Source organism: Panthera leo, chromosome D4, assembly GCF_018350215.1.
Source record: "Panthera leo isolate Ple1 chromosome D4, P.leo_Ple1_pat1.1, whole genome shotgun sequence".
Lineage (NCBI taxonomy): Eukaryota > Metazoa > Chordata > Mammalia > Carnivora > Felidae > Panthera > Panthera leo.
The window spans coordinates 69809128-69830534 of NC_056691.1; the positions used below are offsets into that span (position 1 = coordinate 69809128).

The window sequence follows — 21407 nt, forward strand, 5'->3', positions numbered from 1 at the left end:
ACGCCGTGGGTAAGTAGCTGAGCCTGGGACACAATCCAGGACTACTGCCTCTCTGCTTGCTGCCCATCTGCTACATCTTCCCATCTGTCTTGGCTTCTATTTAAGGCAGCAAATGCACTCATCGGGAAAATCCTAAGACCTCCTTAGAACCTCACTGCCTGAGACAACCTTATGTATACATCTTGCCTTCCCAACGACACAGTAAGGTCTGGAGGAACAGAGACTGTCACGTCACATGTCTTCATATCCTCCACTGTGCTAAGCACACAGCAGGCGTTCAATGAATACTGGTTAGATAAAAATTAAGTATCCACGCATTCGATAACTATTTGAGTGCTAAGTCTTGTGCCTAGCACTGTGGTAGGCATGGGGGGTTGTCCTTGCCCTCAAGGAGCTCGCTGCTGAGTAACAAGTCCAAGGCAGTATGACAGGTGCTTTGATAAGTGTTAGGTGAGGAGGGCCACCTGAGGTAGCCTAGGGAAGAGCCAATAGGGAGGAAGAGTTTATGTGCATATTGTAAGGAAAAGTTCTCACTTTTTTTCTGAAACGAACAACCAGTTGTCCCAACATCACCAAAGGCATAATTCATCCTTGTCCCACTAACTTGAAATGCCACCTTCTGCATGTGGCAGTCACTTTCCTGGGTGCTCTCAGATCCCCACTCTGCTCTGCCCTCACCCACCTGCTCTGTTTCCAAGGAAATACACTTCTCAGCCTCCCTGCCCTCTGGCTTTTAGGTAGACTTGGCCAGTGGTATGCACGAGTGAAAGAGACTGGGAAAAGGAGACAAGTCAAGGTATTTCTTCCCCATCTCTTCCTGCCTCAGGTGATGTTTCCAGCAGTAGCTGCGGGGTCCCTGTGGCCCCAGCTCCTGGGCTCTGGAACACTGCCACCTCCCTTTGTCCCTGTGTCCCTCCAGCTCTAGTTCTAGTGTTACTAATTTCTGGGTTGCCTTGCTGTCCAAGTTAGCTTCCTCATTCTTCATCCCTTGTGGAACCAATTCCCTGTAAGAAATGCCTAGAGGGGCTTCAGTTTTCCTGATTGCCCGTGACTGATGCACAACATCCACCACAGGTTCTAGGTAGTTTTCCTGTCAACATCTTTGCCATAGACATCTCTGCCCCAAGCATTTTCTCACCCCAAACATTTTCACTGCATATCTAATTGGCTGTGAGAGAATTCTGCTGTAAAATATAAAATAGCTGGCTGACAGTTTGGTTTCATTTCTCCATTGGCAAAGTTTCCATTTTTATATCATATAAATCTTAGCTAGCCCTCATAATGGTCTACACGGTGATGCATAGATGTGGTGGTCTTAAATTAGTGGATGATAACTATGTATATCAACTTGATAGAAAATATGGTGATAAAACTTACTGGAAGTGTGAAATAAGAGAGTGCAAAGCCAGACTGCCCACTATACTATTCTAGAAAATAATACATCAGTTACAATGTTAACAAAGGTCAGTCACAAATGCATTACAGCCTTAGCATTTCTTCCACTTTTCCCATAGACCTTTGGAACAGCTAGCAAGAGATATGTGACCATATGCCAAGAACAAACAACACTGTAGAAGGCTTCTAGAAAACAACACTAAGCCCAGCTGTAAAAATGCATCCTAGCACTTGGATGGTTACCTCGGTTAATGAAGGAAGAAATTTTAGTGACAAAGGTAAAAGTGTAATGCCAAATGAGACAGATCAACAAGCCAAAAAAAATACATATATATAATACTATAAACAGAAGAGTTTAAAGACAAGCGCTGAGGTCCAACCTACAAAATGAAATCACTCGTTTTTGCAGTATTGTCATGAATCTACACTATACATTTTTGATGTATTAAAATATTTTGTATTTTGCAATAAAGTCTTTCCAGTTTTGTTACTCATTTTTCACGTCTCATTGTACCCTTTTTTAATGGATGTGGCCCTCTTTTATTTTTCATGATTTTATCTTTCAAGGCAAAACTGCCTTACAGCCAAGTAGTTATGCAGAGAAAATGTTTGCAGCAAAAATGCTCGTGGCAGAGATGCTTATAGTGAAAATACACATATTTGTGTCTGTTTTTGGATTTTTCCTATTCTTACCAATCTATTTATCTATTGCTAAACTAGCACCAGATTGTCTTAATGACTTTTGTTTTAACATATGTTTTTAAAGATCTGATGCGATAAATCCTGTTCCCTTTCCCCCATCATTTTTCTTCTTTTTTCTTGACTATTCCTATGCACTTACTCTTCCAGATTACTTCACAACTCAAGTTACTACCAAAACAATCCCATTGGAATTCTGATTTGGAGCATTAAATATTACAGATTAATTTGAGAGAAAGTATTCATAAGAAATATGATATTTTTCACCATTTATTCAGATCTTTTAAAATGTCCTTCAGTCAGAATTTTTGAACTCTTCCCTGAAGGAAAGCAACATATATTATTAATTGAATCCCTAGGTATATTCCAGTTTTGTCACAATTGAAAATGAGATTTCATTTATTATTACATTTCCTCTAATTTTATTCTACTAGATACACACAATTACTGACTTTAGGATATTTGGGATATTTCTGCCTCTGGGTACTTTGCTAAACTCTCTTATTAAATGTAATTCATTTGTATTTTAAGAAGATAATTTTGTTTCTTCCTTTCTGGCATTTATTGCCTATTTTGTTTTCTTGGCTTATTGCATTGGTAAGGCCTCCAGCATCATACTGAATATCAGCAGTCACCCTTATTTCTGAAGTGTGTAAATTATCTAGTGTTTCAACATTAAAGTTTGGTTTCTGACACATTCTACTTAACCAGGTTCAAGATAGTCCTTTTTCTTAGCTTACTAAGAATCTTGAAAGATTAGCATCGCTTATGTGGAGTGAATCCATGCTATATTCCTAAGTGAACATGACTCCCTTCCCTAAGTGCTTCAAGAAGAATTCGTTCTTTTTCTATATCACCATCAAGCAAGCCTGTCAGTCCGGTTTTCATAACTCATTTTTCAGGAAACTCTATGACATTTCCCCGTCTATTCTGGCATTTCCCCAAGACTCCATAGTTTTTCAAAGCACAGCGATGCTGACTCAGCAATGACATATGAATTTTCTCATTATTCTTCATGGCCATTTTTCTCAGCCTGAAGGCCTGAACTAATTGCAAAACGGCAAAGTATTTCCTGACTACTCTCTCATCTTGTACTTCAATTTCCTTCACCTTGTTCTTTTCACCCTTGAGAGTTAGCATATTGACTGGTTTCCTTGCTGAAAAGGAAAATTCTGTCCTATGAATCCCATACAACATCCTCAAGAATGGCTATCATAGATTACTTCAAAATAAAATCTTAAGACAACAAGACTAGCTGTCATTAAGTTGTTCATCTTTTTGCTACAACTAAACCATGCATCTGTAAAACTTTAAAAGTCCTTTAAGGGGCTCCTGGGTGGCTCAGTTGGTTAAGCATCAGACTTTTGCTAGGGTCACAATCTCACAGTTCATGGGATCGAGCCCTGCATCAGTGCACTGTCAGTGTGGAGCCTGCTTGGGATTCTCTCTCTCCCTCTCTCTCTCAAAATAAACAAACATATAAAAAAAAAAAAGGTCTACACCTCTTTGGTTTTTATATGTTCTACCTTCCTTCTCTTTAAATACTGGTTATTTTTTTATTTTTTTTTTTTAACATTTATTCATTTTTGAAAGACAGAGACAGAGCATGAGTGGGGGTGGGACAGAGAGAGAGGGAGAGACAGAATCCAAAGCAGGCTCCAGGCTCCGAGCTGTCAGCACAGAGCCTGATGCGGGACGCGAACCCACTGACCGTGAGATCATGACCTGAGCCTAAGTCAAACCCTCAACCCACTGAGCCACCCAGGTGCCCCTTCAAATACTATTTAAAATTTTGGCCCCTAAAAGCCTTTCTCTTTCAGATGATCTATGATACATAGTCCATATGAAAAATATTCCCTTTTTGGCCTATCTTCTCTTTGATGTGAAGGATTAAACCCTGAGTTCTACTCATTTCACATGAACAATTTCAAGACATAAGAGTCATTTTTTCCCAAGGATCTTGCCACTCATACATTTCCAACCTAGTCAGTCTTCCTTGCTGTCCACAATTAATAAGAGTAACACTGCCAGTGTTTCTTCTACCTTCCAAGCAACAAAGTAATCAGGCAGGAAAGCCAAGAAATCAACAGATGTTCTGCTTTTAATGAAATGCCAATGTCTGGATGGCCAAGAAATCCCCCATAGATATTGTGCCAGCTTGAAGTCTCTCCTAGGAAAACACAATGAGTATCCTCTATCCAAAGTCCTCTGGCATCGTGTCTAGATTGCTCACTGCACTTATTGTGTGCTGCCTGGACCGAATAACCCTTTCATCTGTTCATGGAACCTGTCTTAACTCCACGGCAGGATTCCTGGAGGCAGGAACAGCTTCTAGGTAGCCCACACAGCACACAGCCTCTCTAAACACCTTCTAGAGGAGCCTGGTGGGGGCAACCTGGCTCCTGTGTCCCACTTTTTAGCCAAAGTGGGGACAATTTCACATTCCTAGTCAGAGCTAAAGCATCAGGGGGATACTGACAAATATCTCAGTAGAGCTGCCCAACTGCTGGACCTTGGATGGGCTGCTGCTCAAGCAGCCTGGTCTGCTTACCCCGGTGTGCTATACAAATATGCCACTTTCTATGTGTGACCAGGACAAGGAGAAGCTTCCGCCCGCCCATGTCCTGTCCATTAGGCTGAACTGTGGCTCTCCACTTGGGGCTCTTAGCAGAATCTCAGCTACCATGTTTTTACAGCAGATGGTGTCAGCCAGAATCATACTTCCTGGCTGAACACGAGTGCACGAATCATGCTCTCTAAATACTCACAGAGGAAAAAACTCAAAAGCTAACATTTTTGGTTGCCCAGCACTGTGCCATCTATCACCTTATTTGATCCTCTAGCCACCGTTTGAAGAAGGGACAATTATTATTTCCTTATTTTACAGGTAAGGAAATGGGAACAGAGAGACTAATTCACTTTCTCCAAGTCACACAGTAAGTACATGGCAAAGCTGGGATTTGAACCCAGGCAACCTGACTCCAGAGCCCAGGGCTCTCTGAAGGGCTAAGAGACTTCCTTGCCTGGGATGAAAGGAGCATTACAATGACATTAAAAGAATACTGGGGGGGGGGCGGGGAGGGGGGTGCAGGGCGCCTGGGTGGCTCAGTCAGTTTAGCGTCTGACTCTTGGTTTCAGCTCAGGTCATGATCTCACAGTTTCATGAGTTCAAGCCCCATATCAGGCTCCGCGCTGACAGTGTGGGGCCTACTTGGGATTCTCTGTCTCCCTCTCTCTCTCTGTCCCTCCCCCACTCACGCTGTCTCCATCTCTCTCAAAATAAATAAGTAAACTTAGAAAAAAACAACTCTGGTGGGCACTTAGCTTTGGTTTTGCTACTGCTTAGCTATGTGACCTCAGGTAACTCATTCACTTATCTGGGCCCCAGATACTGCAGTTTTGGACAAACATCTAGTAAGTATTTATATGCCAGGAACTACAGCTCAGTGAAATAATTTGATTTGTGCCATGTCCGACTGAGAGATGAGAAGGTGCATTTGCTCATCATGGTTTCCAGGATACCTGTCACTCATTTCAATTTTAATTTAGTAGAGGCTGAGCAGAATAGGTCATTAGACTAACATACTGCTACAAGTTCTTATTAAATTCAGTGCAAGCATACTATTTGTAAGCAGAGAATATGTTTGAAAAACTAGCTTTTTAAAAATGGGTTTGAGGAGAAATTTTCTATCAACAATCTTAGGAACGTGACACGTTTTGAGGGTTAGGTCTGTTAATTAGGGTTGATTTCTTACAGTAACTTAGTGGTTTCATTTTTTTTTTTTTTAAGTGACTAGAGGGGCACCTGGGTACTCAAGTTGGTTAAGAATCTGACTTCAGGGGGCACCTGGGTGGCTCGGTCAGTTGAGCATCTGACTTCGGCTCAGGTCACAATCTTACGGTTCGTAGGTTTGAGCCCTGCATCGGGCGCTGTGCTAACAGCTCAGAGCCTGGAGCCTGCTTCAGATGCTGTGTCTCCCTCTCTTTCTCTCTGTTCCTCTCCCGTTCCTGCTCTGTCTCTCAAAATAAATAAAAATGTTAAATTAAAAAAAAAAAAGAATCTGACTTCACCTCAGGTCATGATCTTGCAGTTTGTGAGTTCAAGTCTCACACAGGACTCTGTGCTGACGGCTCAGAGCCTGGAGCCTGGTTCAGATTCTGTGTCTCCTTCTCTCTTCCCCCTCCCCTGCTTGTGCTCTCTCTCTCTCGAAAATAAACATTTTTTTAAAAAAGTGACGAGAAAGAAAAGATGAAATGACCTCATTTTCCCCTTGTCTGAAAAGGTCAAAATAATATTTTTTTGGCTTGGTTTAGATTCCTTTCTATAGACTACTAATTGGCAGATGGAATTTTTTTCAAATTTGTATTTCTTTCAAGACACCTTCCAAGCAATCAGCCTGGAGCTAATTCTAGTGTTAGCACAGGTAATGGTTGAATCCATAAGAATGGAAGCTGTTTTGATTAGTTTATTAACTGGCTGTAGCCAAAGGCTGTGCGTCTTCTTCAACATCAATTCCCGGTGCCCATTTTAGTACTTGGCATAGGATAGAAACACAGTCAATATTTGTTGAATAAATGTTGTAGTGCATTAAATTTTAATTTTCCTTTGGTAATTTATCATGTGTCTATTCATAAAAGCTTCACTTTGGTCATGAGTTCCCAGTTGTTCCTAACATTAAACGGCCTCTGTAAAACTGTAAAATCTTCTGTACCCGAAGCAGTCAGGAGAGCCTTTTTGGGTTCGGGGGCAGCTGGGTCTCTGTCCTGTGTGAGACCGGGTAGGATAGGTGCCCCCCCTTTGAGTCTGGAATTATCCTTTGGTGAAACTGGTCATCAGACGGTTTCAGTGAATGGCTGGAAGAGGGTCAGCAGGCCTCGACGGTTTTCTGCCAGAAAATCGTTTTAACCTAATGTTACTCTTAATAAGTTTATAACCTCTCTCTGATTGATTGAGGCACGATGCGGTGGGGAAGAGCTTTAGAACTCTGTGGGGAGATCTAGGATTTTAGCAATTCCGGATCAATTGCAGGATCTGAGCCCAGAGAATAAATATTCCATGAGTTCATTTTTGCACAGAGACTCATGACTAAGAGTTTATTCAATCTCTTTCCTGCCTTAAAAAAAAAAAATACTGACACAAATATAGTTGTTTTCCCTTACAACATTCACTTGTAATAAATTTAACAGTGCTTTCCCTTCTTGGTTTCTCATGGATTTTTTTGGCCTCTCATTTCTGCATTCCAGTGCCCACTTTCTGCTTTAAAATGAAGATTTTTTTTTTTTTCCCCAGGTGGGTAACAGCGTGAACAGACTCACCCCCGGCCACTGCTTTAAATGCATCCCCAAACAGCATCACACGGGAGCCCTCGAGGAGCGGCACGACGAAACAATTGTTGCCATGAAAGTGCGGCTACTACTTGTGAAGAATAACGTCTCAAGGAGCCAGTCTTTACACTTCGCGAGAGCCATGGCAGACTTGGGCGTGCGCTGACAGAGTTATTTTTCCACTCTGCAGACACCAGCCGACTCACCGGAATGAATGAAATGAAACCATTATCCATTCCAGAATGAAGTTCAGGTTCGATGAATAAAAGGCACGCTCTGTTAAGGGCAGGTTTGAGACATTCGAGTTGCATAAGATACCAGCGTGAGCAGGCCCTGGAGCTGAACACCGGGCGTGTGTGTCCAAGGTGCTACCGATGCGGATTCATCTATTTTGGCTTTTGTTAGTGTCTTAAAATCTCTTCAAATGAGCCTTTCTCTGTTCCTCAGTTCTTGTAGGTTTTCCAGAAGCTTCTAGCATAAACATCCTCAGTTAGCCTCTGAAGCTATACACTGGGCCCAATTTTAAGGGCTTGTTTAATTGCCTTGACTATAGATAGAGCATCTATTATTCAGCCACGGAATGAAGCCCGTGGAGCCGTTAGCATAGCAACACCTCTTGCTTTTGAGGTTTCAGCTGCAGAAAGTGATGTTTAAGCCATTCACAATTCAGTAGGGGATGATTAGGTAGGTTCTGCGGGTTTCTTACGACATGAGCCTACGGGGATGTTCCTCTAATTATTCTAACCCTATTTAGTGGATTGCCCAGACTACGGCAGTTTTGGTGTTTTAAATTCTGCAGCCTTTCCTCCAATAAAACCACCGGCATTTCTTGGGATAAAGTGGGATTTTATATCTGATAAGTTAGAACTTTAATTGTAACTAAAAGTAAATCCCTCCTTCCCTGGTCAATGCACCAGGGAAATTCACAATGTTGGAGTGGGTATTTAAGAAGTTGGAGTAGAAAGTTCTCAACAAATTCCCAAACAGGAAAGGAAATATGGATGTTAGAAATCAAGTCCTTCACCCTGGCTGTTTTTACGCTGTCCGTATTCCTTTTTCTGATCTCCAGGGCATCATATCATATTGATTGTTACCTAAGCTTTTGGAAATCTGCTTTCAAAAAATGCCTGGTAAATATCAACTCTTTCTATCCTTTTCTCCACTATTAAAAAGGCTATGATGATATGATTAATTTTACTTCATCAGTCTGATCTTTATTAAAGAGCACGACAAAAGAGCAGAGGTTCCAGATGGTTCAGAGAAAATAAGTAACAAATGTGGACGTTCAGAAAGATGGAAAGGTATGCAACCTTGCTTACAAATACAGTTAAGATGGAAATTCTGATTTTTACCCATCAGACTAACAAAGGTTGAAAAGAATTAGCTAAGGCTAGGAGCTTCCTCTTGTAGCTTCCTCTTTGTAGAATCACAGAGGCCCTTCAAATCGCTGGTGGGGTGGGGTGAGGGAGCAGGGAGAGGAGGTGTAATTAGGTAGAATATCTTTAGGGTGAAATTTAGTTAGGCAATGTCCAAATTAAACACGCACATATCTTTTTACCCAGCACCCCTACTTTCAGGGAGCTTACCTACAGACAGATTTGCTCATGTACATAAATGGAATATATAAGCACAGCAGAAAAACTGTAATTTTAGAGATTTGAGGCAACCTAAATGACCATCAATACTGATTGGTTAAGTACATGTGCTTGTTTATACGCGGAATAGCTCTAGATTAAGAGGAAGAAACGCTAACGTTTGCCTCTAGGAAAAACTAGGAAACTAGGGAATCGGAAGGTGGAAAGGAAAAATAACTTTTGTATATTTTTGTCTGAATTTTTGCCAATGCATTACCTCCTAAAATAAGTGAAAAAGCACGGCGGTTCTCTTGATTACTGACTTTCTACTTAGTCACCTAATTGTTAAAAGCCTTCTCTGCTTTGTGTAAAATGAAATACTAAGCTAGACAAGTTGGGGACCGAGCGGATGCTGTTTTAATTCTCCCAACTTTTGGGTCCCAATTGTACCAGCAGAATGGATCCTCAGTAGTCTCCCCAACTCCTTCCTCTGCCAGTTCTGCCGCGTGCAGATGGGAAAGCATTGTCCACATTCTGCCTGGCCAGTTATTTCCTAGTATTCTCAGACAGAAATATCATTTTTCTTTTTATTTCCTCTCAAAAGATCACCACGGTGTTTCTGCTCTTAGCTTGTTAGAGTTTCAGAGACGTGTCTTTATGTATTGTGTTAACCCTCTTCCTTCTGATCTTTCTCTTGGAACCAAGCACCCCTTTCCATTGCTAAACTTAGACCATACGTCTCAAGCTATCAACCTTTAACACAGGCCATTCCTTGAGCAAGACTTTGAATATCCTCGACCTGTTTCTCACCACATGGACCGCTAAGGCCTTAAACCTCAAAAGCCACCAAAACTGGCCACCAGCCAGCATCAAACATTGTGCAGAGCACCTTCCATACCTACTGTCATTCACTTCCATTTGGGGATGAGGAGAATGAGGCACAGAGAAGAAACCGGACAAAGGTCACATGGCTGGTGAGTGGCAATGTTGGGATTCAAACCCTGTGGGGCTCCAAAGCATTCACATTTCACCTCGTCAGAAAACTGCGGGGCACATGTCCCAACAAAGTCACCTCTCCACACTGGACCTGCAGTCTGTCTCTCAGCAGCGTGCAGCATCCTGCCAATTTGCTTCTGCAAACTTCTGCCTCTTCCCCACGCTGGGTTCTGAGCCTGGCACGGGTCCCTACGCTGGTGTGTCCATGCCACCTTCAGCTCCAGTGGACGCAATTCTCTAGCCCCTTGCTTCCGGAGTGAGGAGCGCAGGATGACGACGGATTCCGTTTGACAGACTTGGGAGAGGGACGTTATGATGAAAGGAAGGCCATAGAAAGAAACACTAGATTTTTCACATTCTTCTGCTTCACTGTGAACCTACTAAATAAGTGAAAACATAGCTAGCTACTTATGATGATGGATTCATTTACTGTTTGATTCATGCCTAATCTAAAGAAAAGAGTTGGCCTTTCTAATGAGAGTTAAAGTGGAACAAAAAAAAAAAAAAAAAAAAAAAGAAGAAGAAGGCAAACCAGATAGGAAGCTGTGCTTTTCCAAAGTGAGGTCCTGTACTTGCCTGTCTCAGACTCTTCTGGTGACTTAAAATGAAGGTTCCTTAGGTCTTACCACCAATCACTTAAGTAGAGCCTAGAAATCTCCTAAGTGTCTTTATTTTGAGAGAGAGAGAGAAAGAGAGAGAGAGAGAACAAGCAGGGGAGGGGCAGACAGAGAGGGAGAGAGAGAGAATTCCAAGCAGTCTCCACAATGTCAGCACAGAGCCAGACACAGAGCTCGAACCCACAAACCATGAGATCATGACCTGAGCCGATAGCAAGAGTTGGATGCTTAACTGACTGAGCCACCCAGGCACCTCTCCATTTTTAATAAGCTGTCCAAGTAATTCTTTGGTTCCCTAATTTGGGGAAGTTTGCCAATTTGCAGGATTATTTAAGATTTCCTTTGCTGAGGCTCTGCTGAATGTCAACTTCACATTAGCTTCACCTTTTAGATGCCTCAGGGGCCTTCTTAAAAATGTGCTACTTTTCATGTGCAAAGGGACTCTTTCCTGAACAGTAGTTTGAGGTTTCTCTCTCCCTGCCCCCTTATGCCTTGCCTTGGCATTTGTCAGTTGCCTCCTGGAGGGAAATGGCAGAGGCAAATCATCCTAAGCCTATTTAAGGCATTTACCTGGTACTTATGGAAGATTTGGTCAGTCAGGGAATTGACTTAGAGCCAAGTTTGGGAAATATTGATTCAAAGGATCAATATGGCTGCTCAGGGAGTTCTTTGATGAGCTCAGATCTTAAAGGACTAGTTAAAACTTGGAAAGTCAAGGGCAATGAAAAGGATCTATTATTGTGTTCAGACCAGGACCCAGGAGGCTGGAGTCACTGACCTGGAAGGATGGTACCATATTAACAGGCGCGGGGGGCAGGGCGGGGGGGGGGTGCAGGGGGGAAGCACTCCTGCACTGCCCTTATTCCTTCATCTTTGCTGTTAAGGGGAACCATTTTCAGTGGAAATGGTAGACCAAGAAATGAAACAGGCGAGAGGGTTTTGAAGGCCAAGATAATTACCTGGCATGATTTCAAGTCTTTCAGTCCATATGAATTGTATCAATCTGACAACAATGCCAATTCACTGTTAAGATATTCTGAGGGATCACAGAAAAATAGGAAATGATACAAGACCAGTAAGTCCTCAGTTTCAAAAATGCAAAAAGCTAATTCCACTGGTTATAGAATCCTGAGGTTGGTTGTGCAGGCAGGTAATACTCCAGAAGAAATGACGAGTTTGTGAGCTCCAGGAAAGGAAGCAGTGAATCATGTCAAATAAGGAGTGTTTCGTAAGAAGAAAATAATGTTCAATCTCTGCTCCTTAGCAAAGGGGGCTGTTGAATGAATGCAGGTTCTAGACTGCTAGAGGGGGGATGGTAAAGTGTTAGGGGTTACTAGACCCCTGGGAGAGGAGCGGGGAGAGGAGTAACAGGGTTATTAGCTAATGAGAGATGGTGATGGACGAGGTTACTTACTGGACCACAGGTGTGCAGCATATGGACAATCACTTGATGCTGGTGGTGGTAAGTGGCTCCTAGTTAGTAACTGGATTCCAGAGTAGTGAGCTCGTCAACATAATCTAGTAATAGTCTCATGGAGATGTAGATCGACAGGGTCCCAAATCTCGAGATGATTATTGGCGGGAAGCATTAGAGCACAGGGACCAAGAACATGGGCTGGAGTCAGAACTGCACATGCATGACAATGTGCAAGCTGCTTGGTTAAACCCTAAGCCTGAGCTCCCCCATGTGAGAAAGGAGGGCAAGATCCACCTCACAGAGTGGCCAGGAAGGTCAAGTGAAGCAACACATGGAGCGCAGGAAGCACGCATCTGGTCATCAGTCCCTGTATATTACTGTGGATCCATGTCAACCTACCGGGGTTTCCAGGATCTCGTGGCTGGACTGTCCTCTGCCCTGTAGCAGCAAGGCTATCATCATACCAATGCTTCAAATGAGAACACCGCAGACACACCGGGTAACATTCAGATGATGAAGCTGAAGCCAGAACATAGGTGATGGTCAATGTCCTACTCAAAATGTGACGCCCTCGACTGGGTACAGTTGTTCAGATACTTCTGGGACCAGCTCAGAGATGATGTGCTGCCTGTTATCTGGCTAGACATTTCTGTTAGAATGAAGGTGGAATAATTCATTTGTTGAACAGACATTCACGAGCACCTGCTATCTACCAGGCACTGGGGAGCAAAGGCAAATATGATACAAAGCTCATACTTAAGCGTACAGGCTCCAGGATAAGATGAACCAAAGAGGCAGTTTTAATGTAAAGCAGTGAATGCAATGTTGCCATAGGAGGGCCAAGGGAAAGTTACAGAGCTGAGCACGGAAACCAACCCAATTTGCAGAGGTGGGGTGGTCAGAGTCCCTGGGAGAAGACGCACCTGAGTGGAGGTTGAAGGGGTGAGTGGCAGCTGGGCAAAGGGGATGGGAGTGACAGAGTTCTTGGCAGAAGAAACAGGATTTGCAAAGTACAGGTCGGGGCAACAGCAGGATACGGTGAATGCCAGGACCCACAAGCAGCGTGGTGGTGCAGACGTTTAAACAGGAGGGTGAGAAATGGGGCAAAATAGGCTTGAGTAATAGGATGGAAGCAGATAGCAAAGGAATTCCATAAAGAAGGCCTTGGACTTCACCCTCTGGGTGGTGGTGAACCCTGGCAGATGTGGAGCGTTGGAATGACACAACCAGAGTGTTTCCTTAGAAAAGATTCTTCTAGAGACTGAGCAGGAGGAGCCTGTCAGGAGCCTGGAATCAGGGAGACCAGGAAGAGCATCTCTCAAGGCAAAGGTTGGCAAGGAAACTGAGTAGACCCAGGGACTGCCTGGGTGCAGGTGGCAAAGGGGAAAAGAGCTACGGATGGTGTAGCGGGTAGAAGAGAGAAAATCGGGCAGACGTCTTTTTTATCTCCAGCAAAAGATGATGAATTTGATTTCTGACATGAGTTTGAGCTGTATATACGGGATACACAGGCTGAAATGTCAGTCTAAAATCTTGTAGGACTAGTCTGGGTAAGAGACCAGGGTTCTAGGGCCAACAGCCATAAAGCTGTGCCAGCATGAAAAGTCCCAGGCAGACTGCGATGGAGATAAAAGAGGTGGGCAGAGGAAGGACCCCTGGAAAACACCGATATTTAAGAGGACGACAGAGGAAGAGGCTGTTACAAAGACAGAAGCAAAAGTCAAAGAGCTGGAGAAGCAGATGTTGAAAAAGCCAAGGGAACAGAACTTCGAGAAGCTGTGAGTGAGTGACCATCACCATCACATGCAGTAGAGGAAGGTCCACAGAGTTGCGGGATGAAAAGTGTGCACCTCATTTAACAATTAGGAGGCCGTAAGTATGCATCCTGGTTAGACTTCGTGGTTGCAGACAACTGAATCCACTCAAGTTATTTTAAGCAGAAAGGTATTTATTAGAGGGGATCTGTGTACACCATCTCCAGGAGGCCACAGACACAGGTTTGGATGTCTTTCCACCGGAAACAGTGAGTCGCCAGGACCAACACCCATCCTCATCACAGGACCGTTATGGGGGAAACCCACTCTGCCACCGCTTCACTCAGTCCAGAGCCTGTGACCAGTTACTAGAACCTTCACCACAGATGAACCAGATGAAGAAATGCTTCAGCCACCGTGCCTACCAGAGCTGCTCTTCCCAAGGGCAGCTTCATCCTCGGACGAACTTCCTCCATGTCACCTAACGGAATGCTCACCTCCAGACTTCGGAGAGCTCACCGTCCCACTACCTACGTCATCCACAAACGATACTTCTGCGCAATGTAAAATGAAGATGGAGTCCAAAAAAGCAAGAATAATCTTTATTCCTTGGAAACACATTTGTAAAAATGGATCACTAAGATTAAAAGATTCAGAACACATTTATTTGTATGCGGCACAAACACTGAGGATCAAAACATCTGCTACAACAGAATACACCTGTAAACAGATTATCTTAGGAAGAGTTTGTCGGTGAAGGACTCCGCCGTGCAAGGCCTGGGCCCCTCCTGCTGGACAGATTTTTGTGGTAACCAAAAATAGATCAGATTTTAGCAATAAAGTGTCTTAAGAGATGTCAACACATTTTTTTAAAAAAGGCTTACAGTGGGCCAAATTACAATTACATATACTTAAATGGCATAAGAATCGTTTTTCACAAAAAGACCAATGAAAAATTATCTCAGGTTTACCAAGGAAAAAAAAAAGTCTGATTTGTGGCTTCAAATGGGGGGGTGGGGTGGGGAAATAAATATTTTGGTACAAGTTCTACCCTAAAAGACAGCCCATTGATAGCTGGTACTACAAAATGTACAACACCCATCCCATCCTATTCTACAGAATGCTTTGGCACAGCTTCATTAAAATCTTACACACTTTAATTTGAGCCATAAATGTTATCTTGGATTTCATGTTGCTTTTTAAAAGAGTTAAGTCCAGGGTAAAAACCAAGCCTCAAATTCTATAAATTCTGACAGTGTGTGTTCACAATTGTGTCTTCTGAAATCATGCAAGTTAGCAGCACCGATCAACAATTGAAAAAAAATTATTCTTGTACTTGAGCAACAAATTCTATCAAAAAGGGATGCTATGCAATTTATGATTAGTAAAACTGCTAAGATTCAATGTGCCTGAACTGCTTTAAGATCAGAAATTCAAAGCCTCCCTGCATTTATGTAACAAGTTATATACGTTCTTGCGCTTCCGAAAGCAGTAGCCCTCTGTTAGAGAAGGGAAATTTGCAGTTTTCCTATGAGCAATTTAGTTTGAATGTTACATCCTCAGACTAAAAATATTAACTTTTAATACGATCACAGAATTTTAGAGCTGGAAGGAGCTTGGCAATCACTTAGTCCTACCCACTCTTTCCAGATGGGGGAAAAGGAGGCCAGCAAAGGAGAAAGGCTTGTCCACAATCTCACAACGGCCAGGACTGGGCCCCAGGGCTGTATGGTACTCTACAAAGAGCTCTCTTCCTAAGTTCTTCTGGTTTTATTTGGTCCCATTCATTAAATAACAGAGAAATACCAAATACACAGCAATATGATAAACATAGACTTTTACTCCAAATTTTAAATCAGAATATTAAAACGATTCCTGAGCCTTTCACTACCTTCATTTTATTGAGAACGCAGTCAACAGTAAATTGTGACTACTGATTGTGGAGATTTTCAAATATGTACACGGACTCCAGAAACACCTTTCAGAACTATTCCTTAAGGACACTTTTGCGGACGCGTCTGTGTGATGGCAAGACATGTTTCATGGAATGTAATGAAACCATGCTGGTGAACAGAGGTGAGATGTGTCAGTCTTTCAAAGTGCAGTCATGAGTTTATCTCGGTACATCATACTTTGCACTCCTCCTAAGTTCTTCTGGTTCTGGTCGTGGACATAATCGAAACGGCCGCCACTTCCACTGGCCGACGTTTCCCAGTGTGGCCTGTCATCCTGAAAGCATGGCCTGTTTTGTTGGCAGAGTGAATGGTTAGCGGGAGGGATGGAAGAAAATTCAGAAATGTGAGTGAAACAACACAAGCACGAGGCAAGCGGGCGGGAAAAACCATGAACCATGTGAATGGGGATGGTTTCCAAGCTGAAATGAGTGGATTTGCTCAGGTATGTTTAAAATTCGGATGCAGGTAATCTACCAACTTCCAAGTGGAGAAAAGCTCGGTTGCGGCCATACCACATTTCTCAAAGGGCACCTTGAGGATCCCTAGTCTGGGGGAAGTCAGGTGAAAAAGGTTCCTTTCCCAGGCACTTCTCGGGGCTGTGACCATGCTACGGTGCCCTGTGAGTGCCTTAGGCAGCGTTTACCAGAGCCTAGGACCAATGAACTCTGTATCTCAGGCAGTGCTTCTCCAACTCTGGAGAGCCTGGTAAAACACGGACTGCGGGGCCCCACCCCCAGAGATCCTGACCCAGTAGGGCCCGGGTGGGGCAAAGAATGCATCAGCAAGCTCCCAGGTGAGGCGCACTGTTCCAGCCTTCCTCGGAATCCCCACTGCTAAGTGCTGGGCAAGGTCATGCCTCAGAAGGAAAACTAATGTGACAAAACAGGCCAAAAGAAGTGTAAAATTCTGTAAAAACAAGGTTAATAAAAAATAGCACTTCTAGAAATCTCTTCTGTTTCTTATGTCTGGAAACTAAACTGCCTTCACAATACACAGAAACATTTAGAATTATTAGTCCACTAGGCTGACTAGCTTTAAAAAGCTACCCAAATATCAAGTGTTTACGATCAAACAGCACTGCTCTCCTCCAAGGTCCCCCCAACAAAAGTGGCAAGAATTCTCAAGAACTAATTGCTCTCATTTGCCTTACTCCAAATGGATTTATTTCCATCATTTCATTCTCCGTACTTTCTCAAGCAGCAAGGCTAGCAACCTTACCAAGAAATAACTTTATGCAAAGTGAATTCACCAACAGAAAGAGCTTCACACATAAACACCAATTAAGACTGATCTAAAATTCAAATCTTAAAAGGAACGTTTGCCTTTACAAAGCTAGCGTTAAAACACTCTCGAGCCTAACTAGAAACCCAGCAAGGCAGGTGCCAGTTTACTTGGAAAGGACTGTGGTAGGGTTAGGGCAGAGGTGAGTAAAACAGAGCCCTCAGGCTAAATCCCACTCACCATCTGCTTTGGTAAATAAGTTTATTGGAATGCAGCCCTGCCCATTCACTTCTGTCTGAGGCTGCTTTGAAGCTACAAGAGCAGAGTTGAGTAGTTGTGACAGAGAGCACAAAGCTGAAAATATTGATTATGTGGCTCTTAACAGAGAAAGTTTACTGACCCCTAGGTTCAGAAAAAAGATCCACAATGACAAAAAGCAAACCCCCACTCCATCCCTGAAAAAAAGTCCTTTCAAAAAACCCACAACAAAAATCCCCAAGCTCAAAGCATATTTTTAGTAACCGAATTCTTGGGACAGAAAAATGTTACTTAGAAATTTTAAGCAACATTTCTAACACAAAACCAAACCAAAAATATCTAAGGTTAGAATGACTGAAAAAACAAAAAACAAAACCCAATTCATTTTCATTTCATAAAGCAGAACTTTGGTAAATCCAGACTCATCACTGGCTTCTTTTGCTCTGCAAATTATTCATCTCTGCCATGACACAGCAGCTCTTAACCGTTGTTTCCGATGCAGACTTTCGATTCACAACGAGGCAGAATTTGAGCCTTTCCGGAGAAAGGGAGAACTTTCAAGTAAGTACAGCTCCGTGAGCTCAAGCACTTACCTTACATTTGGAGAGTGAGGGTGCCACCGAGGCTGGCTGGGGTGGATATTGGGATGGTATTGAGGCTAGAAATGAAATACCAAACTTGATTATTCAATGACCTTTTGATTTCAATGGTCTTCATTTAGTTTCTCTTTTACTGGCATCCAGCTGAGGGGCCCAGGGCTGTGACTGGAAAGGCTATAACCAAACCCTGGATGGGCGGTGGCTTCCCAGGACGATCACGTTTCCCCTATGACAAAGGCAGGGGGGCTGGAAGGCTGCCCTCGGAAGAAAGGGGAAAGCATCTGTCTGGGAAGGGTCCCCTAGAGCGCCCAGGACAGGCAGTATTCATCTCTCCCAAGGGAACAGACGGAGGACACCCAAGATATGGGGTGAATGGTAGGCAATTTCTTTCTTCAGAAACAATTTTTGTCATTGCTGAAGATGACGACAACCGTGTGTAACAGTGACATCTGCAAACACAAGACAACTGGATGGGGACATTAAGTCAGCAGGATTGTGGGCGAACACCTTCTCCCTTGTTTAAGCAATAAGAATAATTTTCTAAAATGTGATCCAAAACCTAGTACCAAACCTCGCCGCCCACCTGGCCGTCACCAAAAACAAACAAAACCCCAAACCATTCAGAGCACTGATTATTCTGATACAACAGAAGGAAAGAAGGAAGGAATTTGTCCATTCAAAAAATGGATCCAGATTGATGACTCACAGAACGAGCAGGAGTGAAGACAAGGCAGGCCTGGCTGGGTGACGGGACTGTCTACCGCCTCTGGCCTGTAGAGGGCGGTGGCTCCAGGCAAGGCCAGAAGCCACGGGGCTTCTCAAGGCTAAACTTTCTGTGGAGCACATGAAACCCTCCTGACGTTTAAGTCACTACAGTCTTGTCACCATTATTCTTTTAATTATTTCTTCCCCTTCTGCTCCTTCCCCTGCTGTTTTGGTTAATAAGCAGAGGCCTGTTCTGTATTATGGAAAATTCTCAGTAATTCTGTTCATTCAGTTTTCAGGAAACTGAGATGCCCTCCCTGCCTATTCTGTATTCTAGTGAGCTCTCTCCTTCAGAGCTGCCTGTCAGCAAGCTAAGTGTGCAGCCCCCTGCACAGGCTACGGGAAAAGGGAATCTGGAGAAAAGATCTCAGGAGCAGACGCTGAAAGCTGACCTCTCTTAGGGAGACAAACACCTAGAGTTTAGATGTGCCCATAGCTGAAATGCTTCCAGTGTTTCGGTCACACAGCCAGGCCCCAAATGAGGCTCCTGGCTGCATCTTCAACAAAAGGGAATAATGTAGAATAGAAATGGACCTTCTGTTTCACTCCCTGTCTTCAAACACAAGCAAATCAGATTCATTAGGGAGAGGTGGGTACCTCATCCATAAAGACCTGGAAGGATATTCCCAAACCTTCCTTGATCTCCTTCGGTAATTTATTCACACTCTAAAGCTGTCAAGCAGCATTTTTAAATGTTAACCCAGATGGTCATTGGGGCAGTTTTTTCCCCTGGGGATAATTGGAAATATATATGTGCATTTTTGCTTGTCACAATGACTGCAAAATTACCTTTTAACTACTGGGCAGAGAAGAGGAAAGCTAAGCATCTGTAACTCTTGGGACAGTCCCAACAATGAAGAACTGTCCCTCCCCAAACGCCAAGAGATGTCCTTATCAAAACCACAGAAATCTATCCTTTGCAGTTGGCTAGTCTCACTGAGCTCACAATAAGACAGATGTTCCATACTCCCATTCTCCCGAAAACCCTTCTTGGCACTCAAGCCTTTATCAATCAGGCCACTTCTCAGGACGTTCTCTTCCCGCTCAATTCATTCCCAAACCTTGACAGAGCAACACGTAACCTCCAAGATGGCTAAGGTGTGGGGGACCAGTGGTTGCCAAAGATGTTACAAGAACAGTTTTCGTGCATGTGAGTTCCGTGAACAACTTCCTCCGTATTCACTCTGAGCAGGGAATAATGGGCTTTGTTTTCATTTTTTTTCTTGCCTTCAAGCAGGGACCGCCCGTCCACAACTCTTTCCTTCCCCCACAGCTAGCCAGTCACACCCGAAAATTTCTCCAAACCAAAAAGCTGATCTGTGACTGAGAAGATTCAAGAACCTAAAAAAGACAAGATCGGGAAACCTAGCTTTTCCCCTACCAGGTTCAAAGCACTTTTTACATGTTATTCCCCCCAAACTCAGAAGTCGTGCCCAGATTCTACACATTGGGAATATGATTTCATGTATGGAAGATGATATGGCAAAATTCTTCTGAAACATAATTTGGAGACCTCGTAAAAGTCATGTACGTTAGGATCCCACCCCCATCGAAAAATTAATATCTACGGTAACAAAAGATCAGGAAAGACACTAAACCAGAACAAACGCTCCCAGGTGACCTCATGGAGTAGCTTCTTGTGACATCCAAAACCAGACTGTGATGGAGGAAACCTGAGCGTAATGTCCTTGGACAGAACCCGCCCAGGAAAAGAGAAATGGCCCCAAGTGAGGAGGCCATCAGACACGACTGCTGCCTCTAGGCACAAACCTACTAAGTGAGGGACACGCTGTCAGCACAGCTCATCAGAACCCCCTTAGCAGCTCTGAAGCTCTCTGATGCCCAGAACTATCTGTCCCTAGAGCATCTGATTGTTCAGCCCAGGGTGAGGCCCAAGCACCGGCCATGTTTTTAAAGCCTGCCTGATGGTTTTAACATGCAGTGGGGTTGAAGACCACTGGTGTTGGTGATTTCCAGTTATGAGGATCAGAGAAGGCTCTGTGGAGGAGGCGGCTTCTGAGGGGACTCTGGAGGGGATTTTAATGCACAGACAAGTGAGGGGATTTCAGGCAGACAAGCATGGAAACGGGAACAGTGGGAGGAAATTCTGGGGGCACCGATTATGTGATTCTTTGAGAGTTGAACATATGATGTATGATAAGGAGCAGAGAGGAGGAAGGCAATAAATGTAGAAAACCAAGTTGGAGCCAGGTTGCAGAAGGCTGTGAATGGCCAGCAAGAGCCACCCCCAGGTAACTGTGAGTGGGTAGGCGGGCAGGCGGTGAGGGCCCTGGTTGGCCACCCTGTAAAAGAGCATATCACGAGCCACAGAAACCTATCTGTGCTCCTTCTGCAGGAAACAGGCCTGGCACAATGCTTTACAAAGTAGGTTCTGGAAACCAGTGCTCCACTGATAACAGATACACTATCAAAAACAGGCAGGTAGGTGAGAAGCTAGCTTTTTTTGATTGGGGGAGGGGGTGTTGAATATCAAATGATTTGGGGAGACAATGGATTAAAAAAAATAAAACGTTATCTTTTTTGCAGGATTTCTCAGTACTTTTGAAACCCCAGCGGAGACTGTAAGATCCAAGAAGGGGAATGAAGGACACATCTCCCAAACGTGTGACTGAGACACCCTTTCCTGGAGGCACCTCTCAAGGGACTCATGTTCCCTAGGCCTAGAACATGCTGACAAAACACGGCCTCACTTGAGCGCTCCTAAGAGGTTGTGTTTGACCACCCAGAAACTTAAACATATGTTTCTGTGGTTTGCCAGTTGATAAGGTTAAGAAAAAATAGGCAGCTGAAATGACCAAGAGGGGCCAGGAG

General features: G+C 43.7%; 1 protein-coding gene across 4 annotated transcripts in view; it reads right to left on the reverse strand.

Moving 5' to 3' along the window:
* The window catches only part of EPB41L4B (erythrocyte membrane protein band 4.1 like 4B), a 128463-nt gene that overhangs the window by 37064 nt on the left and 69992 nt on the right, over positions 1-21407 (reverse strand). For 3 of the 4 annotated variants that reach the window (XM_042912976.1, XM_042912974.1, XM_042912972.1), the window contains exon 15: positions 17805-17869. In XM_042912976.1, coding sequence (XP_042768910.1) covers positions 17805-17869 — 65 coding nt within the window. Of the gene's footprint in view, positions 1-13964; positions 16020-17804; positions 17870-21407 lie in introns of those variants that run through there. The other variant, XM_042912975.1, reaches the window with a different exon arrangement.